The sequence below is a fragment of the Anopheles arabiensis genome, chromosome 3, assembly GCF_016920715.1.
Source record: "Anopheles arabiensis isolate DONGOLA chromosome 3, AaraD3, whole genome shotgun sequence".
NCBI lineage: Eukaryota > Metazoa > Arthropoda > Insecta > Diptera > Culicidae > Anopheles > Anopheles arabiensis.
The window spans coordinates 63,136,781-63,162,743 of record NC_053518.1 but is presented as its reverse complement, the minus strand read 5'-3'; the positions used below and the strand labels follow the sequence as shown (position 1 = coordinate 63,162,743).

Here is a 25,963-nt window from a genome sequence, read left to right as displayed (position 1 = left end):
TGGTCTACGTCCCACGTCTACGTGATGCTGCGTAATATCTTACTCTGAGCGTCCTTGCCAAAGGAATCACAACGGATTGTCCAGATTTGCTATAGACAGCTAGGATTGGATGGGAAATGATTCACGACTGGTTTTACCGATGGTGGTTTATCGCCATGCAGCAGACGATTTTCAAAAGCTGCTCCTTGAGACATTTTAACACTTGTTTTTAATGTAAGATTTGTAGCACTACATTCACACTTTAGCTTCTCTATGGGCATCTCTAATCTATCTTTTTTAATCCAAAGAGTTCTTCGATCACGTTGCTCCAAAGCACGGTTTTCCATGCGATTTGTCAGTTCAACAGTAGCTAAACACAAGCAGGTCTCTGGGTTTTTAATTGTAAGTTATTATTGTGCTTTCATCACTGCTTATTTTGTAACATATTTTAGTCGTAGAACTCCATAATAATATTTAATAATGGATTTCGATATTTTTGTTTTATTCGAATGCGAATCCGTTGACGAATCGTGTGCGTTGAGCGCCACTGTTTTTGGTCGTTGAATTTAAACACGCAAACTGTCAAAAACATCTGACACACGAATAATCCGAAGCCGTGGAAGCTGAGCAGAGCAATTGTTTGTAAACAATGCACAAAAGGGCATAAATTAAGGTTCATCACATTTTTGTGAAAAATATTCGTGTAGCGATATTTTTCCTTGCGATGTCGTTATTCCCGGCCTACAACACTGAACCCCTTGTGGCTAAAAGTGAACGTAAGTTATTTAAACATCCCGCCATTTGTTATTAAACTCGCCCCTAGCTACCATACATTTTCCCTTCCAATAAACAGCAACGGCAAGCGCACCTTCGGAACTAGCCTGGCTAACAAATCAAAGCTTCATTCCGTTTGGCACAAAGCAAACGAATGATGAAACGGAATCAGAAAACTCCGCACCGAAAACGCCGGACGATAATCAGTCCGACATTGCCGATGAGGAATGTCGGCCAGACACGGCAAAGGATAGCAAACCTTCCAAGCGCCACCGAAGTAAACACAAAAAGAAACACAAGAAAAAACACTCCAAGCGACGTCACGGCTCCTCCTCCTCCTCCTCGCCGGAAAGTGAGACAGAAAAGCAAAAATGCACTGCTGTAGCAATTTCGGCACCTTCTGCGGTTCGCGTTTCCGAAGTCGACTACTACACCGATGTAGATCCGCTCAAGATTTACCTGACAGTGGAGAAGCTGCACCGTCCGGCCTGTCCCCGGTATCGTTTGGTTACCCTGAACCCTCTAGGCGTTCGTTTGAATGGCAAGGCTTCCGGTCGGGAACGATACAAACGATACTACAGGACGGTGAAAGCGAAAGAGCGAGAGGGCAAAGCTCATACCGGTAAGGAGGCACAGGAGGAAATATTTGCCCGCGAGGCAGAGCTGGAACGGTCGATCCGGGCGGAGGAAACGGTGGACAAGTGGATCGAACTGGTGCGCTACCGCCAGGATCATCCGATCCACTTCGACAGCTACCAGAACCACAAGCGAGAGCTTTCGCTGATCGAACGAGCCCGTCGCCAGTTTCCGTACGATGAGAAGCTTCTGCAGCTCTACCTGGAAGCGATCGTGCAGGTCCACCCGACCGACGAGGTGCTGAACCTGATACGACGCGCCATCACGAAAGACGAAACGAACGTGACGCTCTGGCGTTCGCTAATACGCAACAAGCAGTGCGCGATGGCCCAGTGCATCGTGCCGGATGTGCTGAAGCTGTACGAGAAGAGTACCCGCTCCCTGTTTATGGCCCGGCGGAGCGACGAAACAATGCTGCAGCTGTTCCGGAACTGTGCCACCTTCTGTCGTCAGGCGGGCCTGTGTGAGCTTATGTTCGGCATGGTGCAGCACGCGCTGAGCATGAACGTGAGTGGACGGTACGGGACGGACGGTACGTTTGCCTCGCCCGAACACTTCCAGCAGCTGATCGAGTACGAGGAGTTGATTTTAAAATCGGGCCTCCCAATGAACGAGATATGGTTGCGGGTGGAGCAACTGCGTACGGCTTTCCATTACTTACCGTTCGAGGGTGGTCGACTGGCCAGCGATCCCCAGCGAATGGTGCTGACGGACGATGTGGTCGGTTTCGTGTATCCGCTCATCAACAAGACGCGTGCGTTCGAGCTAACACTGACGGCGTTAAAGTTGATGAAATTCCCTTTCCGCCGACAGTATGACCGGGAGGTGGAAGCGTATGAAATGGACTACCCGGAACAGCTGCTACCCATCTTTCTGGACGTGTTTCGGGACCGTACGCTGGACGGTTCGCTTTACGCTTTCATCAAACAGCTCAGCGTCGCGCCATCGTATATAAGGGCAAATATTGCGCACGAATCGTACCTTGAGTTGGTGCGAAAATCGCTTGCCCTAGCGATTGATCACTTCACCGGGACAGAAAGTGCCGTGTTGCTCACTCTCTATCTACAGCTCGAACGCATACTGGTCTGCGAGGAAAAAGCATTGTCCGCGGGGAGGAAACCGACACTGGAGGACGCGCAAGCGAAGGCGGTCCGTGCCAGGGTAAAGCACGTACTAAAGCACACCCACAGCACGAACCAGAACAGTCTGCCCGTGTACGCGGAATATGGATTGCTCGAGTACGAAATGACTGGGCTTAGTGTAGCGTGCAGGAAGATTTTTTCCACCTCCGTGCAGGTATTCTGTTCATCCGAACAAGCCGCACCACCGTCCGGTGACGATGATACGCAAGAGGATGATAACGATCTTTTCCATCTTGTGCTGACTGTGGTGGAGCTGCTGCTGCTGGAAGGACAGATATTTTTAATTAACGAGACGTGTACGTGCATCTGGCAACTGCATAAGATCGAATCTATCGGAAGCGACCAAGCAACTGGAAACGTTCCTTTACCTCTTCAACGATCCCACGAACGCAAGGCAAAGGCTACTGCGTGAGCAGCTGTTCGAGATCTACCTACAGCTGTTCGAAATCGCACGACATAGCAGAAAGCAGGCCCAGCAGCCACCGCCAGCCGAAGGTTTGCGCAGCTTGCTTGATCTCGTCGATCGTACGCTGAACGAATTCCCTGCCAATCTATACGCACTGCGGCTGGTGGTGTTTAACGACAATCTTCCTTGGTTGCGGTTGCGCGGCGTACTGGGGAAACATCTCACCCCGCAAGCCGTACTGCTGCTGGTCATTGCTGCTCAGTATCGTGAGGCGTGCACGGCCGAAACGCTGGACGACTTTATTGCCACGGAAGCATCGCCTTACAAGCAACGTATCCTGAACCTGCTCGGCGGTGCGCTGAAATCAACCAGCACGGACAGTGCGGCCGTACTGTATCGCAATGCACTGCTCTGGCGGCTGTACCTGCGGGAACTGTTCGATCAACCGAACGCGCCACCCGGATACAGTGTGCTGGAGCAGTGCCGGAGAACGCTGTACGTTGCACTGGAAGCGTGCCCGTGGAATAAGGCGCTCTACCTCGATGGGGCGTCCTGCGCACCGCAGGAACTGTCCCAGCTGCTTGATTTGATGATGGAAAAGCAGCTCCGGGTGCACGCGATCCCGGAAGAGTTGGCTATACTGCGTGAAGGATAACAATAAAATGGTTTTCGGTGATGTATATCCTACTTATATATTAGTCTTCCTGCATTCCTCTTATTGCTGAAGGAGCGAGAGTCCAGCACACGAGTCCGTTTCTTTTTCTCTCTGTCAATCCATTGCTTTATTCATCTATTCTCGCGAGTCTATCGATTTCGAGCATATGTAATGTAATTTACGCTGCAATTGTGTGGCATCGGACGAGCAAACCGAATAGATGAATACAAGTCGAAATGGGCTGACGACGAAATGCGCATCGAATGATCAACTGAAAACTAACATACGCGGTTCCCAACCCTCCCTGAACTGCTGCTACCAATATTGCTTACCATTGAGTAAGTAATAAATGAAAAAAAAGTAAAAAAAAACGAATCAACACACGTGGTGGCTACCATGCGGGTACGGATTTAACTCTAACAGTGCCTTTGCCTTCGAGCTCACCCTTTCTACACACCCATCTTCTTTTTCAGATCCTCGTCCTGCGCTGACATTGCCGTCAGCTTCTTGCCGATGCGTTCGTGCACCTCCAGGTACTTTGCCACACACCGGTCAATGCACACCGATTCTCCCTTTCCTGTGGAGTTGTGAAATAATCGATGCGTTAGCCGCGTATAGTCTTCCTGTGTCTTAGTCCGCGACCCCCTCAAGTTACTTACCCAGCTCCGAGTCGGCATACTTTGGTGGGATACACTTTTTGTGACAAGCCTGTGTCATGCGGCTGTACAGATCCGACATCATTTCGATTTCCATCTCCTGCATCAGCTGCAGTTTGGCCTGCTGGGCCGCGTCCAGCTGGGGCATGCTCATGGTGTGGCCGGTTGAGGTGTTTGCTTCTTGCTTTCACAACTAACCACAAGTTATCCAAAATTGTCGATTGATATTGCGTTTGCTGCTTCTTTCAAGCGGGGTAGGCTCCTGGGTATTTCGGTTGCTTCCCTTATGCGTCGAACCGTCGCGCTTCCTTGACTTCGTATTGACCCACGTTCGATTGGCGCATTCGTTCGCGAATTTTCATATTCTCGTAGCGATTCTTGTCGACCGAATTTTTCGATGCGACGAACGCTCCAATGCCTAGCACACTGATGATGCCCCTGGAAAAAGAAAACGGGGAACGCACACGATGGGAAGGACATGATGTTAGTGAATGAAATCTGGGTGAAATGGTGTACCTCGGGAATGGTTCTTTCTCTTACCAGCCGATTCCGATTTTTCCCAAATGTCCGAGGCACATAATCGTATGCAATGGAAAAAAAGGAAATGTTCGCTACATCAACAAACGTGTTGGAATTGTTTCACTTTCTGCGCTGAATTTGAACCCGGTACGCGAGGGAAGGTTCTTACGAAACACTGTACGGCGGTGGAGCACACGGTTTTGCTTCTAGATTGCGCAGTGACAGTTGTGTGGGAATCTGTAAACACAAAACGACGGACATTTTAAGTGACAGTTTGAATGAATTTAATTACGTAGTTTGTAGAAAAAATTAAATAATATTAAGAAAAGGACCTGCTGCTAACATTCTACAACGTAATTTTGCACATTTTGTGCATATAATTTGTTTTTGAACTTCCTCTACATTCCAACTCTGAGTTCCCAATCAACAAAACAGACATGTTGTCTCGCTTTCGCTAACGCTCTGATTGTTCACAGGGTGGAACGAAGATGCATGAGGGTAGAGACGGTGTTTGTGTTGCTTTCTCGTAGTACTAAGCATATAATTATATGGACTAGAAAGAAAAAAGCATATCAGTCTCTCAGTGTCGGCTTCCGTTCCAGTACTGTGATAGGTTTGAGTTCAGTTTCAGGACCTAAATACCCAAGGGCCAAAAATCCACTAAACGACCACTAAACGGGATCTAAACGGCTCAAGCTCTCGGCCTGAAGGAACCATAAAAGAATTCGTTTAACAGACGGTAAACGACTGACCCGGCTTTGCCGGGGCTGCTTGGACTCGTGCGGAGTCTACGAGTCCGGAAGAGTTCAAGCGAGTCCGAACGAGTCCGGAATCGGATCGACCATACTCCCAAAAATAGAAAATTATCCAGCATAAATATGTTAGCATGTAGCAAGCATGCAAAAGTAGCATGCATTCTGGAAATCAAAATTATTCAATATACCGGATGGTTTTGACTGTTTGTATAAAAGCAAATTAAAAAAAAAAGGTTTTACAAAATTAGAGCTTTTCTACTCCTTGCTGAACTTCTCTTTTTTATCGCCACCCTGTGTCCCGCATAGAAAACTGTCATCGCAGGTGACATCTACGCCGTCTGTCAAACTGATATTTTTGGACAACATTTTGCTTCTTGCAAAGATTGTGTGTGTGCCTCGAAGAACGCCAAAAATTTTAAAGCGCTCACATCGAAATCGGAGTGTTTTGTTTTGGTTTTACCTTTCCACGCAGAACAGCAGAACACCAGACGCTTCGATCGGCACGGATTGAACCGGGCAGTTACATCATCGTCCGTACGGCAGGGGAGGAAAGACCGCAAACTGTTGGTCTGCGTTCTTGCGAAGGTAGCAAGGAATCGGCGGAAAATTGATAAACCCAAAAGCCCCACAAGACGCACCGGAGATAAGCCTTTTCGAGCCTGGTGTGTGGGTTCGCTGGCTTGCAGTTTACGGCATAGGAAGTGCCGTGGAGTGACTATTAACTTTGTGATCGAGCGATGCCTTCGAAAAAGAAAAAGTACAATGCACGCTTTCCGGCGGTAAGTGGCGCAGTATAAGGGGGCATCCGTCGCCGGTGTTTGCTTTGATTGCTCCCGTTTGTGTGTGTGGCTCTATGTGTATGTTATGCTAATGTGTGTTGTTTTCACACTCCCTCTCTTCTTTGTAGGGTCGCATCAAAAAGATAATGCAAACGGACGAGGAGGTTGGAAAGGTGGCCCAGGCAGTGCCCGTCATAATCTATATCCTTTTCAACAAATGCTTTCTTATTTTCTTTACCGTTGTGTTGACCAATTTTTGCTCTCAGTTTTCCTTAACTCGCACCTTGCTTTCTCCGCCAGAGTACCTAGGACATTGGAGCTGTTCGTCGAATCGCTGCTAACGAAAACGCTCAAAATCACCAACGCCCGGAATGCCAAGACGCTCTCCCCATCTCACATGAAGCAGTGCATCATATCGGAGAGTCGGTTCGATTTTTTGCGCGACCTCGTCAAAAACATCCCCGACATGGGCATCAACGAGGAGCTGTCCGGGTCGGAAGCGGGCTACGGGAATGAAGGCACCTCGCCGGCCTCGACCTCTACCTCATCATCCTCCGCGTCCTACTCGAATGGTGGTGCGGCGGCGGCAACCGCATCGGCTTCGGCATCCCTCATCGCGGGTCATCACCACCACCTGCCGTACGAGATGGTACATCCGGCGTCGCTCCAGCGCTCTGAGTCGTACACACCGGCTACGGCATCCATCTCGCTGCTGCCACAACACCACCACCACAACAGTCAGCCGTCACACGGCAAACGGGGCCTCAGTCAGGGTGGCAGCTTGAACTTCTACAAAGAGATACCGCTCGAGGGGACGGAGAGTCCACCGCCGCCGAAACTGAACCGGCTCAACTCGGCACCGGCCGGTGGTGCACCGACCACTCCGCTGTCCTTCAAGATCGATATACTACCAAACCTACCGGCCGGTAGCGCCACCACCGTGTCCAGCCCGGTCTCCAAACCCGTCTCGACCCACCAACCATCATCCGGTGCCATAACGCCACAGATTACGTACAATTTTGAACGACTCGCCGCAGCCGCCCCGTCGGCACCGTCCCTCGAACCGGTGATAAAGCTGGACTACTCGAACCTAAGACTACCGGCCACGTCCGCCTCCTCGCACGGGAGCCGATCGACCGGGCCAGTCCCGGTGCCGTCGTCATCCTCCTCCTCCTCCCTGCAGCCTACGATCAAAATCGATCTCAGCAGCCTAGCAACCGGCGGCACTACCGCACTGTCCAGTGCAGATGGAGGTGGTGGTGGTAGTCGGACACCGAAAAAACTGACGGAAACAGGAGCAGGAGGGGCAGGAGGCAGCAAACAGTATGCATCACCCACGACCAGCACCGCAACCCTGGCCGCCAACTCAGCGGCCGTCCAAAGTCCGGTGGCATCGGCACTGACGGCACCACCACTCTTCTCCGCCCTCTCGTCCACCATTCCGGGGATGGACGAGGATTATGACGACATTTAATTTACCGTCGGAAGCCGGCATACGCGGTGGAGAATGGGAGCGAGAGATGCGTTACAGTTACAGCATTTATTAGTGGTTTTGCGTACCGTACCCTAAAGCTAATTGTCGCATAAACCCAAGCAGCCCAACGCAACTATTGCTATGATGTGATGAGTGTAAATAGTACCAATTGTGTGTGTGTGTGTGTGTGCATGTGTGTGTTCAAAAATCAAGCAATGGTGTTATGCGTCATGCCTGCCCACTTTCCCAGAAAGCAAGCACCTCGGAAAGGATGAGAGAGGGAGGGATAAGTTTTACCAAACATTCAATAGGTTTCATGTAAAGCCTGTCAAGCAAAACGGAGAGAAGTAATAACAAAACGTAAAACAAAACACACACACACACACACACTAAACCGGAAACTGTTGAAACGGGGCCAGAAGCCTCGCGTCACACCGGATGATCCGGATGGTCGTACAAACGAACGGAAGAACGCGTACACACTGCGGATTGCGTGTGTATGCGGTTTGGTTCGGTTTTTTCGTCTTTTTTTAAATTGGGCTTTCTGCACTCAATTTTATTTGCCTTTAGAAGAAAAACATAACATGTTAGCGCAGTAACTGTGAAATAAGATTGTATTAAAGCGTAAATTAAAGAAAACGGTAACAAAAAAAAACAACAACCAAGAAACACGTGTTTCCGGAACACCAATTTGATAGTCAAAGAAAGAAAGAGGGTAGGCGTTAACGCGATTTAGACGGTTTTTTGTCTTCTTCGGGGAAGTAGATTTGTACCAGAAGTATTATCGAAAATAGTAAATCAGGGGAGGGGGTGTTATTTTTGTATAATAACGTCACGTGCTTTAGTCAAAGTAGTAGCTCCGGGAGTGAGAACAAAAAATCACCTAAACATACTAAACAAAATAGTATAAATAGATAAAATTTATTGACTGTGATTATGAAGCGATTAGTATAAAATAGTTTTGTATTTCACTTTAGGGTTTTTGCTTTATCCTGGCTCTTACTTACTTACGCCTTTCAGGTAGTAGGTATAGTGTACATTAATTAATAGCTATCGAAAAACAGAAACAAAACGAAAAAAAAATCATCCGCAAGAATCAGCTTTGGCGCACGCATCAATTGGTTTGTTGTACCTGTATGAGCGCGTAGTTCATACGTACGTACATATACATATACTATGTAGGAAACATACCTCCTTTTCCACTGTTTTTTCCTCTCTTTTTCTTTCTTTTCTCTCCTCCTCTCTAGACGATTGTTGTGTGGGGTAAGTTTTTGTTTTGTTTGCGCGGGAGCGGAAGAAGGGTTTTCTTTTCGAACCCGAATAATGGGAATGGGCGTAAAGATTTGCGTTTGCATTATTGCTCTAGCGCATCACTTGATGTCACGGTACTAATAAATAAGAAGCTACTGGACGTTAAGAGTGGTTCTCATAAAGGGCCGCGTTACGCACTAGGTAGGAAGGGAGCAGCGTACCAATTGATTTAAAGTGGGATCGGTTCGGGACAACTGACGCACGCGACCCACACTCCACACACTCCGTTGTACTTTCCCTTTCATGCGTGAGCGCTTGGCTTTGATAGGATGGTGCACCCTTTGGCGCATTTGTGTTCGTTCTGCTATGGCAGCGTAAACGTTGTGGTTAACTCGAATTAAATAATACGCACCGGGTCTAAATTCCACGCTAATACGCCCGTCTTCGCTTAGCACCTCGTAAGGGATGGGGATGAGGTTTCTGCACGTTGGAAGATGCACGCAGGGGTCCGTGTCTGCATAGGACGCCATTTCAATGTCATCCGTCGTTTCGTTCACAGTTGATCGATCGCATTCGATCATCTTCGTACGGAAGCATCTATTTTTTTCCACACCTTCACCAACGTCATCGTAATCGCTCCGCCGCGGCCGTAGTGTCCTTATTTGTCCTGCAAGCTGAGCCGCAACACTTCCGCCAACATTTCTTCCTCCCGCCGACGTTCCTCTTCGCGGCGCGTTTCCTCTTCCTGGCTCAGCTTGATTGCCAGCTCCAGGTTCGGATCGAGATAGTCGGGCACGGAGTCGGGTTCGTCCGGCGAGGCATCCGCTAGACCGCCAGGATGGTCGAGGGCTAGGGCGGGAGGGATCGTAGAGGCGGCGGCGGCGGCGGTGGTGGTGGCGGTCGCTGCGCTACTGCTTTGAAATCCGGTTATCAGTGATTCTTGCAAAGCTCTGTGAATTACACAACATAGAGAAGCGAACCATGGTGTGGGTTTTTTGTTGTTTTACTAGCAATACGGTTTTTTTTTGGGGGGATTTTGGGTTTTTTACAGCAGCGAAGTCGACTCACATATTTGGGGAGATGCAGAGTAGTCAATGGGAAGGGAAGGTGGAGAGTGTACCAGCATCTACGGCGGACAGTGTTTGTGAAGGGAGGGGGTTAGAGCAAATACACATTTCCTACACTGCGAGGCGAATTCAGTACACGAAGCGAAACATATTCATCAACGAAATGTAATTTGAGTGTAACGCCTTAAAACATAAAATATGCATAAGTAAACACAAAAGCGTTATCGTAAACAACACAGCCTTACAACAAATGAAATGAAATGTGTTACCGGGTAGAATAAATAAGTTTACTTAAATGCTTGATTAGATGCGCTACATAATTGTGCTTGACTAACAAGACACATAATAAATAATTTCTTCATTACATTAGAAACTTCTGTTCGTACTCTGTTTGCAGCAGCAGCGGCCTGACTCATCCTCTCTCCTACACGGGCGCAACAGAGAATAGTCGATGCCGACGAAGGGAGCAGTACAACACATGGTACATACACGTAAAAATAAACGTTAGGCAACGTGGACAAAATATGCGAAATCGTTACTATGGCGATGTGGCGGCCTACGCACAACTACATGTATGCAAACGCACACAGCCATCAGTACACATGAAGGTGGGGGAGGAGGAGTCTGTGCACGGAGATTCTTGTCAGTTGACCATAGGAACATGTCGTTTCTATTTGCAACGTGTATGCCAGGCGAACAGCAATTTAGAACTGTGGAATTCGAAATCAAATTTGACACTAAATTGTTAAACTATTTTCTGGTGGGATGGTTTGATAAATCAGACACAGGGGAATGTGTGTTTTGTGTGCCCTCCTTTCGTTGGTCACTACACAAAAGCATACACAAAAGTTTGCTTTGATCGAAAAAACGTATTTTTAAGCAGTGACGCACACAAAAACACACATTGAAAAAGCGCATATAGCGAAAGCTGATTAACTTTTGGAAAACAATTTCTTTAGCGGACTTCTAGCGATGGAAGTGGGCAGCATGCCACCCAGTGAGTTTCCCGATTTTTTCGTCTCGGGCGAGGTCGCTCGACCAGAGGAACTACGGGGATGTGATGCGGGAAAACGGACACGACAGTCGACAATTAAATGAAGGTTCGCGAAAGCATGATTTTGTACAAAAGCATTTAGAAAAAAATGGACACAACAGGGATTTTAGTGAAAACGAAACATGTGTGCGTTTTTAGATTGGTTAAAAAAATAGAAAAAGAGAAAAGAATAGAAACGGAGAGAGAGAGAGAGTATTAAAAATCCGGGAATTTAGTTTTGAGTTAAAAAAAGGGAAGGAGGTTTTGAGTGAGGATCGAAAAACACAAAACGATTAGAAAAAGGAATAGAATCAAACTGGTAGGTTGAACAGACCTCCTAAATCTATATAGTGAAAGTAATCGAACGGGTGTACAGGACCAAACATTTTAAACAATTTTCTCCCCAAAACGCCATAGTTACCACTCCCGGCAACACCCTTTCCATACCTTTGCAGCTGCTCGTCCTCGTAGTACAGCGGCGTCAGTGGTCTCGGCGCTTTGAGTGCCTCCCAGATGTCCACCTTGTCGTTCTCGCTGCCCGAATCGACCAGGCTCTGCTGGATGGCGAACTGCATCAGCTCGTCCTCGTCCTCGAACGTGAGCTGCTGCCGGAAATCGGCGATGCCCCGCCGGACACCGTACCCGCTCGGCGCTTCGAAGCACGCGTCGTCGATCACGCACGTCACCCGCTCGTCGCTCTCGCGGATATGGCTGACGTGCGGGACCGGGTTTTCGATCGCAAAAACGTTCCCAAACGTGACGACCGCATTCAGCACGTGGAAGAGTGGAATTTCTAAAAACAAAAGTGAAGACATGCGATTAGTATGATTGAACGGACCCGGCATTATTATGCATCATACGGAAATCGTACCAATTTTAACGGGAAATCCGGACGGCAGCTGCATCGTGATAAAGTCCTTCAGCTTCGACACGTGCGGGCTGGCCATCGTAGACATGAGGTCCAGTATCGGCAGCACCTGCTCCTGCAGCTTGATCGGGAACTCTTCGCTCAGCCAGATGTTGGCCTTAAACATTTGCTCTTTGGCAGTGATTCGCTTTGGTTTACCGACGTCTCGCCCGTTCAGGTCCACGTCGGAGAAGTACTCTTCGGCCGACGGTGCTGCCTCCTGCGCGGTGCCACTGCACTCGCCCTCCGCTCCGTCCGGCGTGCGATCCTCCGAACCATTGTTACACGGCGACGACGGGGCACTGGGCGGCGGCGGCTGCTCTCCTCCCCTAAGCGCACTTGTACTCGAACCGGCCACCGCCGCATGGTCGTAGTCTTCCTCCGTCATGCCGAGGAAGTGCTGCAGCGGGGTGCGGGAGTTTTTCACCCTCGCCTGCTCACTGCCCAAGTGTTCGTTGCGGGTGCGCGTGATAAACTTCACGTTGCTCGCCCCGTACACCTTGCACTCGTACCCGTTGATCGATTCGACCTTCTCGCTGCGCCACCCCCAGAAGCCGGACTTGTTCCGCTCGAAGCTGATCTTGTCCATGTCGATGTGATTGCAGATGACTGGGGCCTGCAGGCGCAGGTTCACCGCCTCCCGGCTCGGCCGGATGCCGTCGATGTTTTCATCCTCGATGTTGCGCATGTGCTCGACCGACACCTCGCCCGTGTCGTGATCGATCTCGATCATGCTCGCCGTCTTCGATTGGCCCTTGTAGATGTAGCTCCGGTTGCCCCGCTGCCAGGTGTTGTTGTCGAAGCCGAGCAGCGTCGTGTCGATGCGCACGTTCGAGCCCCGCTTGAACACCTTGTACGTGTCGCTCGGGCAGACGCGCGACATTAGCGGCACCCAGCTGGTGAACTCCCACTTCATCTCGATGTAAAAGTCGGGCGTGTCCTGCAGGTGCTGCAGCAGCTGGGGCACGTGCGAGACGCGCTTGATGTGCCGTTGCAGATCACGCACCTCCAGGATGGCGGTCAGAATGTTCGGATCACCGGAGCAGACGGCTTCCTGTACGACTGGGAGGAGCAAAGCAAAGGCGAGTGAGTGAGCATAAAGCAGAGTTTGGTCGGGGCGCGCGCAACATACCTGACCATCCGTCACATTCGACGTTGGCGTTACATTTAGCGGCCAGCAGCGCTTTGACGCATTCCAGGTGACACAGTTTTACCGCCAGCATTAGCGGTGTTCGACCCCGTGGATCCAGCTTTTCCAGGTCATGCTAAAACGGTGGTGAGGGGGTGAGGGTGAAAAATGAGAAAATATCATCGTCAGAGGGGAGAGGGAAAAAATGCGAAAAAAAGAAACATTTCCACGCCGATCAATGTGTGTCTCGGGGGAAATCAGTTGAATGATTCATTAATTTTGTTGCCTCGTCAACCCCCCCTCCTCACCATGGCGTGATTATTTGTTTTCGCACACAAAACGGCTGCCCATTGTTGTTACCGGTCTAATCGAATTAGACCGCGACCGCGAGGACACTAATTAGATTAATCACTTTTTTTAGTGCCAACGTATTCCTTCTACTGAGGGCATCCTGTGGTAGAGAGGGGGCGCTATCCAACCCACATTCGTCCCGGAAGAGGAGCACTTGCTTTCCGTTGTTTCCTTGCTTACCGTTTTCTCGCCAATGGCTTGCTGCAGCTCCTGATAATCATTATTCCACACGTGCCAATGGATGGGAAAGTTTTCCTTGATCTTATCGATGGTTATCATTTTCGGACCGGACCGTCGAACTATCACTCGGCACTCGACTCTAGCAAATCTCGGCAGCCAAATGCATCAAATACGGTGCAGCGTACGCCACAGTGGCCACAATAACAAAACCACTGGAAGCACTGGCGACGGAGATTGTCGATGTTGTATCACGGTAACTGGAAGCTTTGCCTTGCCGATTGATTTTCGGTTGGTGGAAGATTGGGACACACGATTGCACTGTTTCTCCGCTGCAGTGCCGTTGCTAGTGACCGGGAAGTGAGGAAAGAATAATTATGGAAAACAGGATAGATTTTTGCGTCCGAGTAAAGTTTTTTTCTCTTCTCTGTGCAGCGAATACCCAAGTACCGAATTCGAACCGTCAATGATGACAACTGGTTGCTTTGCGTTTCCTGTCATGCGCTGTTCGCTGTTGGGCAGCTGTACGGCAGCTTCAAGGGAGCGTGTGAGCTGCATGTCAGTCGAAGATGCAGTTTGTGGTTTAGTAGTCAAGAACTAAAATAAAAATGAAGAGATGTGCATAGAAAAATATAGGGAGAAATATAGAGAATCATTTTATGTAAAAACTTACTTACTTACTTATCCGGCGCTACAACTGCTTTGCGGTCTTGGCCTGCCTCAGGAGTGTCCGAAACCGCTCACGGTCTCGCGCCTTCGTCTACCAGTCCGTTATCCCGGCCTTGATCGCGGACGCCTCCACGCCATCTTGCCACCTCAATTTGGGCCTACCACGCCTCCTCTGTCCTTGTGGACGGCCTAAAAAAGACTTTACGGGCTGGGTCGTCCGTTTCCAGGCGTACAACATGGCCAGCCATGTAAAAACACAAATAACAAAATAATGTTTAACACTGTCACTGACAAAACGTTAATGATTCATTTTAATGGACCTCAGCACGATTTTTTGATCGAAAAAATCTATCAATGCGACTATTTATCTGACACATACAGTCAGTCCAAAAAGTATTCGTCTGGTTGAATATTTTGCAGAAAAATTTGAATTATGGCCAAAATAGGCATGGGGTGGTAAAAGTAATCATGACGTTCGATAAAGGGGCAATCAATACACACGTGCTGCAAACATAAGCGTTAAAATAGTGCAATAACAACAAAATTATTTAAAAAACTAAAAACAGTCATTTGATTGGCTCGCAAAAAATATTCGTCTATCAGACTTTCGGCGTAATATGCGTATGAAAACAAAGGTTATGAAATCAAAAAATGTCCTGAACTTGTTTTTTATTGCATTTATGACTATTGGTGACTACTTGCACAAGGTAAGAACTTATTTGATCCTTAAAAAAGGCGTATTTTTGACCCACTCATCCTATAAGACTAGTTCCAATTATAATCTGGTAGAAATATTGCATTTCCGGACTATGTGGCCAAGTTCCATTGAAAAAATGGCAACTGATATCATATTGGGAGTCTACTAAACCATTTTCATCAGTTTGGTTTCAGCTGGTTTGGTGTTTCGGGCAAATTACAATGCTCTGTATGTTCTCCAGTTCGACTGTTCTTGAAACATGTGGTATTTTTTAAGTACAATTTCTCAGAACTGGCACCCAAAGTACTTAAAAACTGCAAGAATATCTTTCCCCATCTCATCTCCTATTAATTTGAATCATTTTTCTAGCTCACCTTTCCTCAATGAGCCCTGGTATAATGACACCATACCGTTACACGAGATTTTGTTGCTGCATCTTAGTAGACTGTTTTCGCTATACTAGACGGCGACCGTATGACCTTGCCGATTTAAACATGTTTCAATATGTTAGTACAGCCTAATTTGAAATGAAATTTAGAAATATTTAATGCTCCTTACCAGTTTTGGCAACTTTCTGCGTGTGGTATTTTTCAAACAAAAAATGTTTGTAAAAACTCACCCATTCAAGCCATAACATGACCAGCTACAATCAAATGCAGTAGACCCATCAACCAAATGTGACCCATATCTTTTCTTGTTCTTATTGGCCATCATAAAATTCACTGATTCCTGAGTAATATTTGATTTTTTGGACATTAAACCGCTTCTTTCGTTAGATTAACCGTCAAGGATGGCTGTTTACATGGCAGTTTGTCACACAATTAGTGTCAGAAAAACTGCCAAACGCTGATCAAATGAAGAGGGAGAGAAATAAGAGGGATACAGATTTCAAAGGTTTTCCAAATAAGAGGGACAAAAATGTACTGGAAATCAAGGGACTGTAGAAAATGTTCAATTAAGAGAGGTTTTTCAAATTGGAGAGGTGTCAAATAAAAGAGGGTTCACTGTAGTACCTATATAGTACCAGTACTCACATACGCCTCTGAGACATGGACACTGTCCAAATCTGACGAAACCCTCTTAGCAGCGTTCGAGAAGAAGATGCTCAGAAGGATACTTGGCCCCGTATGTGTGGAAGGACAATGGAGGAGCCGCTATAATGACGAACTATACGAGCTGTACGGCGAACTCACTGTCGTGCAGCGTATCAAGCTCGCATGGCTCCGGTGGGCTGGCCATGTTGTACGTATGGAAGCGGACGACCCAGCCCGTAAAATCTTTTTAAGCCGCTCAAAAGGACAGAGGATGACGTAGAGGCGTCCGTCATTATGTAGGGATAACGGACTGGTAGACGAAGGCGCGAGACCGTGAGCAATCGAAGAGCTTGCATGCTATCGAAGTGAGTAAGTAAGAAAGCAAGTAAGTAAGTAAGTAAGTAAGTAAGTAAGTAAGTAAGTAAGTAAGTAAGTAAGTAAGTAAGTAAGTAAGTAAGTAAGTAAGTAAGTAAGTAAGTAAGTAAGTAAGTAAGTAAGTAAGTAAGTAAGTAAGTAAGTAAGTAAGTAAGTAAGTAAGTAAGTAAGTAAGTAAGTAAGTAAGTAAGTAAGTAAGTAAGTAAGTAAGTAAGTAAGTAAGTAAGTAAGTAAGTAAGTAAGTAAGTAAGTAAGTAAGTAAGTACGTTCTCCGTAAGAATGACTGTCCTAATACGGATAATTAATAAGTCACTCATAGCTAAACCCATTTGTGGTACTAAGCTACGTCAAATAAGCAACAAAAAAACCATTTTTATATTGTCTATCCACCCGTACAACACACACCATACAACTGTGGCTTTGGATATTATTTACTCTAATTAAAATGCCATGCGTGGAATGGTTGTCCACTCCCTTCCGCATTATGCCAGAACTAACACACATTCGTTTTCCTATAATCGACCCGCACAAATCGTCAACCGCTGTTCAGCATTAGAACGGTTTAGCGTCGCGTGTTGAGTGTATGCGTAATGGCACGAATGGAAACAAACAAACCGAAAGCGAACCGTTGACATTCAAATTTCAATCATTCAATTTAGGTGCCGAGTTTTCGGGCACACTATCTCTACCACTTCGCGGAGCTGATAAAAGCGAGACGCGATTGATGCGCTGATCAATCTAGAAATGGGTTCAGTGTGTTTCATTTGCTTTCGTTTTCCATTTGCTGTTTATGCGGTTGTTTTTTTTATTATTTCTTTCGTCTCAGCATCAGTTTTATTTTCTAAACGTCTAAATCACAGACGATGCGGTGGGGTTTAATTGAAAGCTAAATTGTTTTCTACCCCTTTCACCTGACCATCTTTATAGAGCTTTTTAGGATAATCGACCAGCAACGCGTAATGTTAACACGCTAGCCAACAGCAATCGATCGAGGCATCGGAACACGTGTTCGAAACAATTGGCACACTCTTTCTTGCAGAACCTTTCTCGATCGCACAGCTTTCTCTATCAGGCCATCGGTAGCGGAACTATCGCCGACGCGGGGACGTGAGCAGATTGTTGTAAAACTGTTAACCCTTTTTTTCTTCTGCCTGTTGTTGGTGCGTGTCCACGCATCGATGATCCTACAAGAAGTTTCTTCGAACGCATTTCGCATTTCTTGGTTGGTGAATTAATTCGCAAGTTGAAATCGATAAAGCGGCTATCTAGTGGGCAGTTCGTGGGCATTTGTTTATGCGAAGGAGTTTAGCCTCGTTGTAGGAGAGAAACGAGGAGATTAAGTTTATTTTACATTTACATTGGATGCGCAATTAGGTTTTTAATGTATTTTGAAACCTTTGTCGATATTTTATTTAAATTATCTTATTACACAATCTTTAAGCAATTCTGAAAAAAATCAAAGCTTCAAATTTTCTATTGTTATTTACTTGATGACCTTAGGTTAAATCAGCAAACAAACAGAATAAACCGTAAAATAAAACCTGTGGAAAACAGAATGTCACTGATTGGCTGTGTTATTTCTTTTTTATTTGTAAATGAACATCTTTATGCATGGATTAGTGTGGCAGGGAACATTTATTGACAAACCGTTGCCAACATCAGCCATATTCTCTCAAACGCTCAAACGAGAGAGATGTTGGCTCTCCATGTGTGTATCTCTATTTTCGCTGAGCTCGGCACAAAGAGAGTGGTTGATGCGTACTAGCCTACAGGTGGATCGTAAAGGTGCAGGGCCTCTAGGTATCTTTGTCCAATGTTTGGGTATGATATACACAAGAAAAGATACGACAATTCTTTGTTCGAAATCATTATTATTTTTCACCGATTCTTTTTGCGGTCATATTACAAGACATCATAGAACTATCTTGTTAGAAATGAGTTACATTCTTACTTACTTACTTATCCGGCGCTACAACCGCTTTGCGGTCTTGGCCTGCCTCAGGAGTGTCCGAAACCGCTCACGGTCTCGCGCCTTCGTCTGCCAGTCCGTTATCCCGGCCTTAATGGCGGACGCCTCCACGCCATCTTGCCACCTCAATTTGGGCCTGCCACGCCTCCTCTGTCCTTGTGGACGGCCTAAAAAGACTTTACGGGCTGGGTCGTCCGTTTCCATGCGTATAACATGGCCAGCCCACCGGAGCCTGGCGAGCTTTATACGCTGTACGACAGTGAGGTCGCCGTACATCTCGTATAGCTCGTCATTATAGCGGCTCCTCCATTGTCCTTCCACACATACGGGGCCAAGTATCCTTCTGAGCATCTTCCTCTCGAACGCGGCTACATTCACTCCCAGAAAAGATTCATTTCATTTTATTTATTACCCTCTTAATAATCTTGATAACGCAGAAAAGCATATTCTTGCATTATGAGCAACAAATTTTGATTTAAAATTATCTGGATACTTTGTGAAAAAATACAAAAATTGGTGCAAATTGATTCCAGAAGAGTACATAATTGGTACTCTATCTTTGTTACTTGTTCATGTAGGCGAGAATTGCATTATTTAAAATCAATTTATGCATAGCGGCTCCCAGCTCAAGAATGATCGAATGAGATCTTTCTAGAGAACGAGAGTATGATTAACGGGTTGTTTAAAAATGATTACAATAAATTAATTAAGATTTGACAATTATAAAAAAGAAGGCCTGGTACATGGGTTGAGTAGAATGTTTGAAGAAAACGATTAAGTATACATAGGAACAGGTTCTAGGGAAAGGTGTCGAAAAGAAACAAATCAGTCTGGTAATGAATCTACGACAGGAAGGTTAACAATAAATATTTAAACTTGAAAAATCTTTAAAAAGTTATAAGTAAGTTCAGAGAACTATTTATAATTATGGAAAATCGTATCATAATCAACATAATTACAACAAACCAAGTCAAGGTACAGTTCTTTTAGGTTTACCCTCATTTTTTTTTCAAACGTACCCCACCACCACTGAAGCAAGTCGCGAGCGATTTCATGGAGCCCGTCTCTCGGGGCCCGGTATCGTCCGAGGGTTGTTTCATAGTCTTTCCAACCGTTGCTTTCGCAGGGTGCTTGCTGTTCAACGGCGCGGTCCATTGCGTTCAAACGAACCGTTGTTTTGGTCGGCATCGGCAAATCGGCATTTAATCCGCGAGCGTTAACACGCGATACAGTACCAAAACCAAGCTACAAGACGGAGCGAACCATTCGCGGCGATAGTGTTTGAAGCTTTGTGGGTCAGTGACGTGTGATCGAGCATTTGTACGGCTTCCAGTAGGAGCTAGAAATATCGCAAAGTGAAAAAAAAAACCCATCGCTTATAAATCAAAAACCCCCCCAAAGACGCAGCTTCCAGCTAGAGTTGTTTGTCGTCAGTGCGTTAGAGCGCGTCACGTTGCGCACAAAACAGCGCCGCGTTTGCGCCGGGAAGGGGGCGCCGAGTGGAAAATGTAGAACAGCTCGGCGGGAGCAAACAAAAACGAAAATTGAAACCGCGTGTGGATAGTGACACAAACACACACGCGCAGTGCGAGTAAAAAGAACCCGACTGCTTGCGTGGTGGCGTTCAAATACGACAAATGACACAAAATCATGTTGTTCATCGTCACGGGACGAATAATCTGCTAATCGGTTGCTGATGAAAATCTGTCCACTTTTTTCGTGTTTGTTGAAAAGAGTGCTTCGACAGCGGCATCCATCGTTCGATCAAAGGAAACATTGTATGTGGATGGTTGCTGTATTCGCTTTCCGTTCGTCTCATTTTACTGAGTGCAAACAAAACAGCAAAAATACAACGTACAAGTTCATCGTGTTTAATTGCAGACCAACATAGTGGAAATAAAAGCAAAAACCCTCGTGCGAAAGCGAAATTGGAGAAAATCCCCTGCGCGTCACGCTGTCATTTGATGGGTTTTAGTCAAATTCGCAGTGTCGACCTCAGAAAAGCTAAAGCAACGCGAGTCAGCGAATTAACACGTGCGTCCTAGAAGAGTGTGTGGCAGCGGTGTAAAGGTGCAACAGATGTGCTTGCTAGTGTGTACATGAAGGTTTTACTTTGTTACTTTTGCTTCACGTCCATCTGTTTTGTATTTGTGATAGTTTGAGTGCATCAAATATCCGAAAAAGAAATGAGCTAAGCTGCTTCGCCCAGAAAATCGAAAGAGTGCACTTCGAGAGTGGAAGCCTTGCGGCTGTGTTAATCGATCGTGAGCATCTGATGGTGCCTCGCTAGACGAAAAGTAAAAGGAAAAGTTAGACCGTACGGAGATGGAAAATGGTGTGCTAGTGCTTGAAAGGAAAATTAAATTTTCTAGCCTACTTTCAGTGTGAAAAGTACCATCGTGCAGCCCAGTCCCAAAAACTAGGCAAAGCATACTGCGCTTGGAAGATATCGCGCGTGTGACAGCCCATAACTGTCAGCAAATCAAAAGTGGTCCACTTCTGTCATCTTTCTTGCCCGAAAATAAAAAGTGTCAAGTGCTTTCTACTCCAAGATTTCTTCCGACGGTTTTCCATTGAGGCCGGTGTTGCATTCCCCAAAAGTGATGCTGTTAGTTTGCCTTTGCTTGAGAGTATGAAATGGTACACTTTCTCACGCAAGTTTGCTTTCAATCGGTGCATTAGTGCAAGGGCTTTTTGAAATAGTGCCGTTTTTTGTGAATAAGCTTACTTGGTGTGTGTACATAGTCTATTGGTTATCCCCGGTCCCTTGTTTAGTGAAACGTGTTGTGGAGTAGTTAAAAGGGCAAAAAAAGCTTCTGCCATTAAATAGCACCGTGTGTAAGCATTGTGTCTGTGTGTTCGGGTGTGCGAGTTTCAAACGCTTACAACTAGTGACCAGTGTGACGAGTGTCAATTGATCAATTACCAAGGGCGCAAGGGGGCTGATAGTCCACACAGTGTACACTGACAATGTTTTGACGATCATTGAACCGTTTAGAAAAAAAAACGCTCCAAACACACCAGGTAACAACTGTTTCCGTCGAATGTGAACACAAGAAGCGTAGTAGCCGAACAGCGAATCACCTGTAAGCCGGCCATTCCAACATGGCGCAGTTTAAAGACAACTCGTGGGTAAGTGTAACAGCCGTACTACTAATGACAGGGGGGAAAACACGTACACACTTACATTTTTGCGGTACATTTGCTGGATAGTAAACGAGGAGTGTTGAAGCGCGCCTGTGTATGTTGGGACGTGTGCTACGGAAAGAGTAAATACGAGCAGCAACGAAACTCATTACAAATGATGAAGCAGGTTGTTCGTGGGGCAGATACATTCTGAGTAACTTCCGCCTTCCAACGGAGTTGAGAAGACGCGATACATATCTAAACGAACGTGTTTTCACTGTGCTTATTGAGTTTTCTCTACATCACTGGATAAAACAGCCAGGATACGTGAAAATGTTTATAATCGCGAGTATTTTGTATTGATTTGGGTTATTCGTATGCGTATGGAAATGCATTAGGGAGAAAATTCTGCAACCTAGCCATCATCGAATGGTGACTAAAATCATGAATATAAAATTACTAATATAATTTACCGGTTATAATTTGTTTTGTTTATAAAGGGTTTTTGACTGAAATTAGATGGCATTTTTGTAAAATTTAACTAGTCTATGCTAGTTAACCGGTTAGCCGGTCTCGTAGTACAGTCGTCAACTCGTACGACTTAACAACATGCCCGTCATGGGTTCAATCCCCAAATGGACCGTGCCGCCATACGTAGGACTGACTATCCTGCTATGGGGGGAAATCTATTAGTCACTGAAAGCCAAGCCCACATGTAGTACTGGCAGGCCTTGACCGACAACGGTTGTTGAACCAAAGAAGAAGAAGAAGAAGATGCTAGTTAACATGTACATTTATTTTTTAACTTTTTCTTTAGCGCCTATTAAGTTGCTAAATTCTTTGACGGATTGTTACATTATGAAAAACCCTCTAGCAAAATTTTTATTTTATCATAAGTTATCTGGCCATAATAGCAAAACAAAAAGAGCTCACAGTTGACAATTTTTGAATGATGTGAGCATGACAATACCTTTTGAAAAGAATTAGTAAATAAAGAATAATTAAAACAATGTATAAATAAATATCATCGTTCATGGTTTTGCAAAACATTGATAAAACGTCAGGATTTGTCAACCTAAATTTGTCACTTTTTCAGACTACGAAAATGTGACAACAGCTGAAAAAAGTGACAAAACTCCATATGTGACAAATTTGACAGTATGTCGCTGATGTCGTGGCCTATACATATATAATTTTCCTTTTTTCTTTCATTTAATTGTGCATTGGTGTGATAATTACTATCTTAACCTCGTGTCGGGTTATGTGAGTGCAGCAATTAGCGAGCGCAGCAAAGGAAGTGAGCTTCCACACCATAAGTAACTGTTTTGTAATACCCGAAAATTAATTCCATTACAAATGGATTATTCAACACATGATCGATATCTTATGAGCGGCCGAGAGCCGGCGGATAATTTACGTGATCTTTTTTTTTTTTTGCAAATCAAAGTCGATCTGCACACACGAAACCGACCGTGGCTTACGAAAGAAGGCTTGAATATACGTTAGCAAAAATAAATTTCGTTAACATTACGCAAAAAGATCATGCACACAGCTGCAAACGAAACCGCTTGTAAATTGAGCATGTGTTGTGGAACTACACTTTTGTAGTAGTACGTGCAGAAAATAATACGCATCCCACCATGTCCGAATCCGCACACCGGAACAAACAACTCGAATGATGGCAATTGGCCAGACGTGTACCGATAGTTGTGCTGTTCGCGGTGCGCTAATCAGCAACAATCCGATCACAAATGCCGGAAAATCGCACCTTCCCGTAGCTGAAGCCCAACTCGGAATGGGTTTCAATCAATCGTACCCACAAATCGGCAATTTATCGTCGAAACGGATCATTCCAGCATAGCCAATCTTGATGGATTTAATAGCAAAGTTCGACACCACGTGAAGGTGTTTGCGAAGCAAAAAATGGAAGGACTTACCAGCTGCTCGTCACGGTAGGGAAAACTAATGGGAAAGTGAGAGTTGCATGCAGATATTGCCGCCACTGCTGTTGCTGTTGCTCATTTGAATCTACCGACACCGAATGGCGTGTAGATGGGGTAGGAAGGCAGAAAATTAGCTCCTTCACGATGGGGGGAAGCCCTACTGCCAAAAATCCACATCCGAACGGTAATCGATCCACTCGGTAATGGTACCGCGGATGAAGTGATCGTCGATCAGGTCGTTGGCGCACTGCCTGTGCGCGCGGTACGACTGAGAGGCGCTTGAGGATGTAATTTGATTTCCATTTTTTCGCTTTCGCTCAGTGATCACCCAGCGGCCCAGATTTGCGTGTCTGGGGATCTGGGTGTTGAAGGAAAAAGAAGGTGACCGAATCGGTCGGGTTAGGCCGATGATTCCGTTCTACTTTTCGTTCGTCGGAACCGGAGGCTCGATGTATGGAAAATGGACATTTCCCATGCCCGGGTGGAAATTACCAGCAAAACAATTATAAGTAAATTTCATCCGCTTTGGCCAGCTCAAGTGCGAAGGAACCGTGTGCTGATGTTTGTTTGAGAAGGAAAATGTGATCAACCGGACGGATGAGTGCAGCAGACAGACAGATGGACAGACAGACGGACCAGACTGGACAGGGGAAAACACCTTCCGTTTTCTGCCTGCAGAGAGTTGTCTCTATTACCTATCCAAAATGCGTCTCTTTGCTATTCAAACAGAGTCTTTACAATAGAGTTTATCGAAATGATTTCGATCGTTTACTCATTTGCAGGGTGTGTTGCTTGTTTTCTGTTTTCTCCACTTTTTCCACTGAACAAAGGAGGTATTCAGCTTTCGACGGCATTCGGACGTCCGGCATGGGAATGGGCGTAGCGGTTTCTGTGTGATGTTGATGTCGCTCTAAATCCAAATCTCACAACGCGATGAGCTCGACTATCTGTTTATTGCTGTCGGGAATGGTATGGTCACTGGAATAGTGGGCTAATTATGAAGACCTAATGCGAAGGGTACGGGAAGGGATACAAGCGATGAAGAGAAAAAGAGGAACTGTTTTTTATGAGTAATTAGCAAGAATTGTGTGTTTTCTTCCATAACGGGCCTCCATTTGTGATCTCGATGAGCCTGTGAGAGGGCGATAGAAAAAAATGGCAAGTGTGTTTGATGTTTTTGACTATAGTTTTTATAGAATTTGGTGCAATATTATAGATTGAAATTGTTGCCAAACGGTTACGTGCATTTATTGGATTTATTTTATTGTTGCGTATCCGAGAGCTTAATGAGCATATCCTAGTCATGGCACCAATTCATGAGATGTATTTGGAACGATTTTTTTCAAAGAGAAAAAAAAACCTTCCCTAAACTGCCTTTCAAATGTAACTATCAACGTTTACCATCTCCCAGTGCTGTCCTGTGGCTATTACGTTAGTTCCACGCAAATGCATCCCCACCGCGACTAATGCAGTCCGCCGCCAAACGGCAGCTGAAAATTTCAGATTCATCCATCATCGTTTGAGGTCGCTCATTGTTTTGTGGGTCAGCCAGCGGCTTCCTTTTCGTTTGCCTAATTAAGCACCGGTCGGGCGAATGTTGTTGTTTACGTGCTCAGTTAAGTCACGATCCAAACATCTCCTGATCCCCATCAGCCTTAGGAAGGTGACCCATAGCCCATTGTATGTGTGTGTGTTGGCGGTATAAGAATAAAGCACCTGAACGTGTGCCATCATCCCACGAAAAAGGGGCCAATGGCCGCAATATGCTCTGATTTTGAAAGCGCTTACCCTGTACCGGGGGAACGTGGAAGGGCACGCATCCAGCCGAAAAGAAAACGATCGACGCGAACACCGCCTGCACGACCGCGTGCTCGGAATGATCGCACGTTTGCTGCATTTCGTACTGCGGCGCTGGCTCGATTTGGGGAACCGTGACGACGAAACATGGGATACAGTTTTTCGGACAGTCGACGATGCGTTACCGGTTCTCTGTTATGTTGGTGGGCCCCTTTTACCGGTGCCAGTATAGCCCGAAGGCACCGTAAAGAAGTGTTGTTTTAAGAAGTCCATCTCTAAGCGGTCGATCGGTATGGAGATATCTTGGTGATGTGCGTAGGATGCATCGAGTCGCACAGGGAGGGGAAGATAAATTAATTAAAGAAGCTCGCGCACCAGCTCGTGGGCACGATAAATGAAAGGTCACGGCTAGCGACCGGCAGCGAAATGTCAGTGAGTGAATGGTGCACCGCAAACACGGAGCAAGTTGCCCAAAGTCAACAGCCCCGGTGTAATCTTCCATCGATTAACCTAGTTCGTATTGTGTTTATGTCCCGGAGCTAGAGACTTATGGTTCGCTGCAGCTGTTACAGTAAAAGTCAATCTGGAAGAACAATAAAACATCTGTCAGTGGAAAATCTGGAAGGAGAGAGATAGATATTGCGTGTTGTCCGGAAATAGATC

At 46.1% G+C, this 25,963-nt stretch overlaps 6 protein-coding genes across 10 annotated transcripts in view; 3 read left to right on the top strand and 3 right to left on the bottom strand.

Annotated features, from left to right (window-relative positions):
• Positions 1 to 503: 503 nt before the first annotated feature.
• Positions 504 to 3,628, top strand: LOC120901137 (nuclear exosome regulator NRDE2). The gene is made up of 3 exons (XM_040308846.1): positions 504 to 755; positions 833 to 2,799; positions 2,831 to 3,628. Exons 1-3 carry the CDS (start codon positions 704 to 706, stop codon positions 3,590 to 3,592), a joined length of 2,781 nt encoding a protein of 926 aa, XP_040164780.1. The 5' UTR covers positions 504 to 703; the 3' UTR covers positions 3,593 to 3,628.
• Positions 3,629 to 3,690: 62 nt separating this feature from the next.
• LOC120900119 (mitochondrial import inner membrane translocase subunit Tim10) lies at positions 3,691 to 4,402 on the bottom strand. Its single transcript, XM_040306730.1, has 2 exons — positions 4,252 to 4,402; positions 3,691 to 4,169 (listed from the first exon to the last, which is right to left on the bottom strand). The coding sequence occupies exons 1-2, from the start codon at positions 4,400 to 4,402 to the stop codon at positions 4,042 to 4,044; spliced, it is 279 nt and encodes a 92-aa protein (XP_040162664.1). The 3' UTR covers positions 3,691 to 4,041.
• On the bottom strand, positions 4,402 to 4,988 carry LOC120900120. The gene is made up of 2 exons (XM_040306731.1): positions 4,789 to 4,988; positions 4,402 to 4,686 (listed from the first exon to the last, which is right to left on the bottom strand). Exons 1-2 carry the CDS (start codon positions 4,824 to 4,826, stop codon positions 4,533 to 4,535), a joined length of 192 nt encoding a protein of 63 aa, XP_040162665.1. The 5' UTR covers positions 4,827 to 4,988; the 3' UTR covers positions 4,402 to 4,532.
• Positions 4,989 to 5,870: 882 nt separating this feature from the next.
• Positions 5,871 to 8,675, top strand: LOC120900118 (flocculation protein FLO11). The gene is made up of 3 exons (XM_040306729.1): positions 5,871 to 6,301; positions 6,430 to 6,502; positions 6,607 to 8,675. The coding sequence occupies exons 1-3, from the start codon at positions 6,260 to 6,262 to the stop codon at positions 7,773 to 7,775; spliced, it is 1,284 nt and encodes a 427-aa protein (XP_040162663.1). The 5' UTR covers positions 5,871 to 6,259; the 3' UTR covers positions 7,776 to 8,675.
• A 2-nt stretch (positions 8,676 to 8,677) lies between these two features.
• LOC120900117 (ankyrin repeat domain-containing protein 13D) lies at positions 8,678 to 13,792 on the bottom strand. 2 transcript variants are annotated; one of them, XM_040306726.1, is made up of 5 exons: positions 13,694 to 13,792; positions 13,166 to 13,298; positions 11,998 to 13,095; positions 11,574 to 11,919; positions 8,678 to 9,976 (listed from the first exon to the last, which is right to left on the bottom strand). In XM_040306726.1, exons 1-5 carry the CDS (start codon positions 13,790 to 13,792, stop codon positions 9,685 to 9,687), a joined length of 1,968 nt encoding a protein of 655 aa, XP_040162660.1. In that variant the 3' UTR covers positions 8,678 to 9,684. The 2 variants fall into 2 exon arrangements, with proteins under 2 accessions (XP_040162660.1, XP_040162662.1); XM_040306728.1 differs by lacking the exon at positions 8,678 to 9,976 and adding an exon at positions 10,015 to 11,140.
• A 5,602-nt stretch (positions 13,793 to 19,394) lies between these two features.
• The window catches only part of LOC120904922 (intersectin-1), a 49,009-nt gene continuing 42,440 nt past the window's right edge, over positions 19,395 to 25,963 (top strand). For 2 of the 4 annotated variants that reach the window (XM_040315426.1, XM_040315425.1), the window contains exon 1: positions 19,530 to 21,566. In XM_040315426.1, the coding sequence (XP_040171360.1) occupies positions 21,540 to 21,566 (27 nt within the window). In that variant the 5' untranslated portion in view covers positions 19,530 to 21,539. Of the gene's footprint in view, positions 19,410 to 19,529; positions 21,567 to 25,963 lie in introns of those variants that run through there. The other 2 variants (XM_040315424.1, XM_040315428.1) reach the window with 2 other exon arrangements.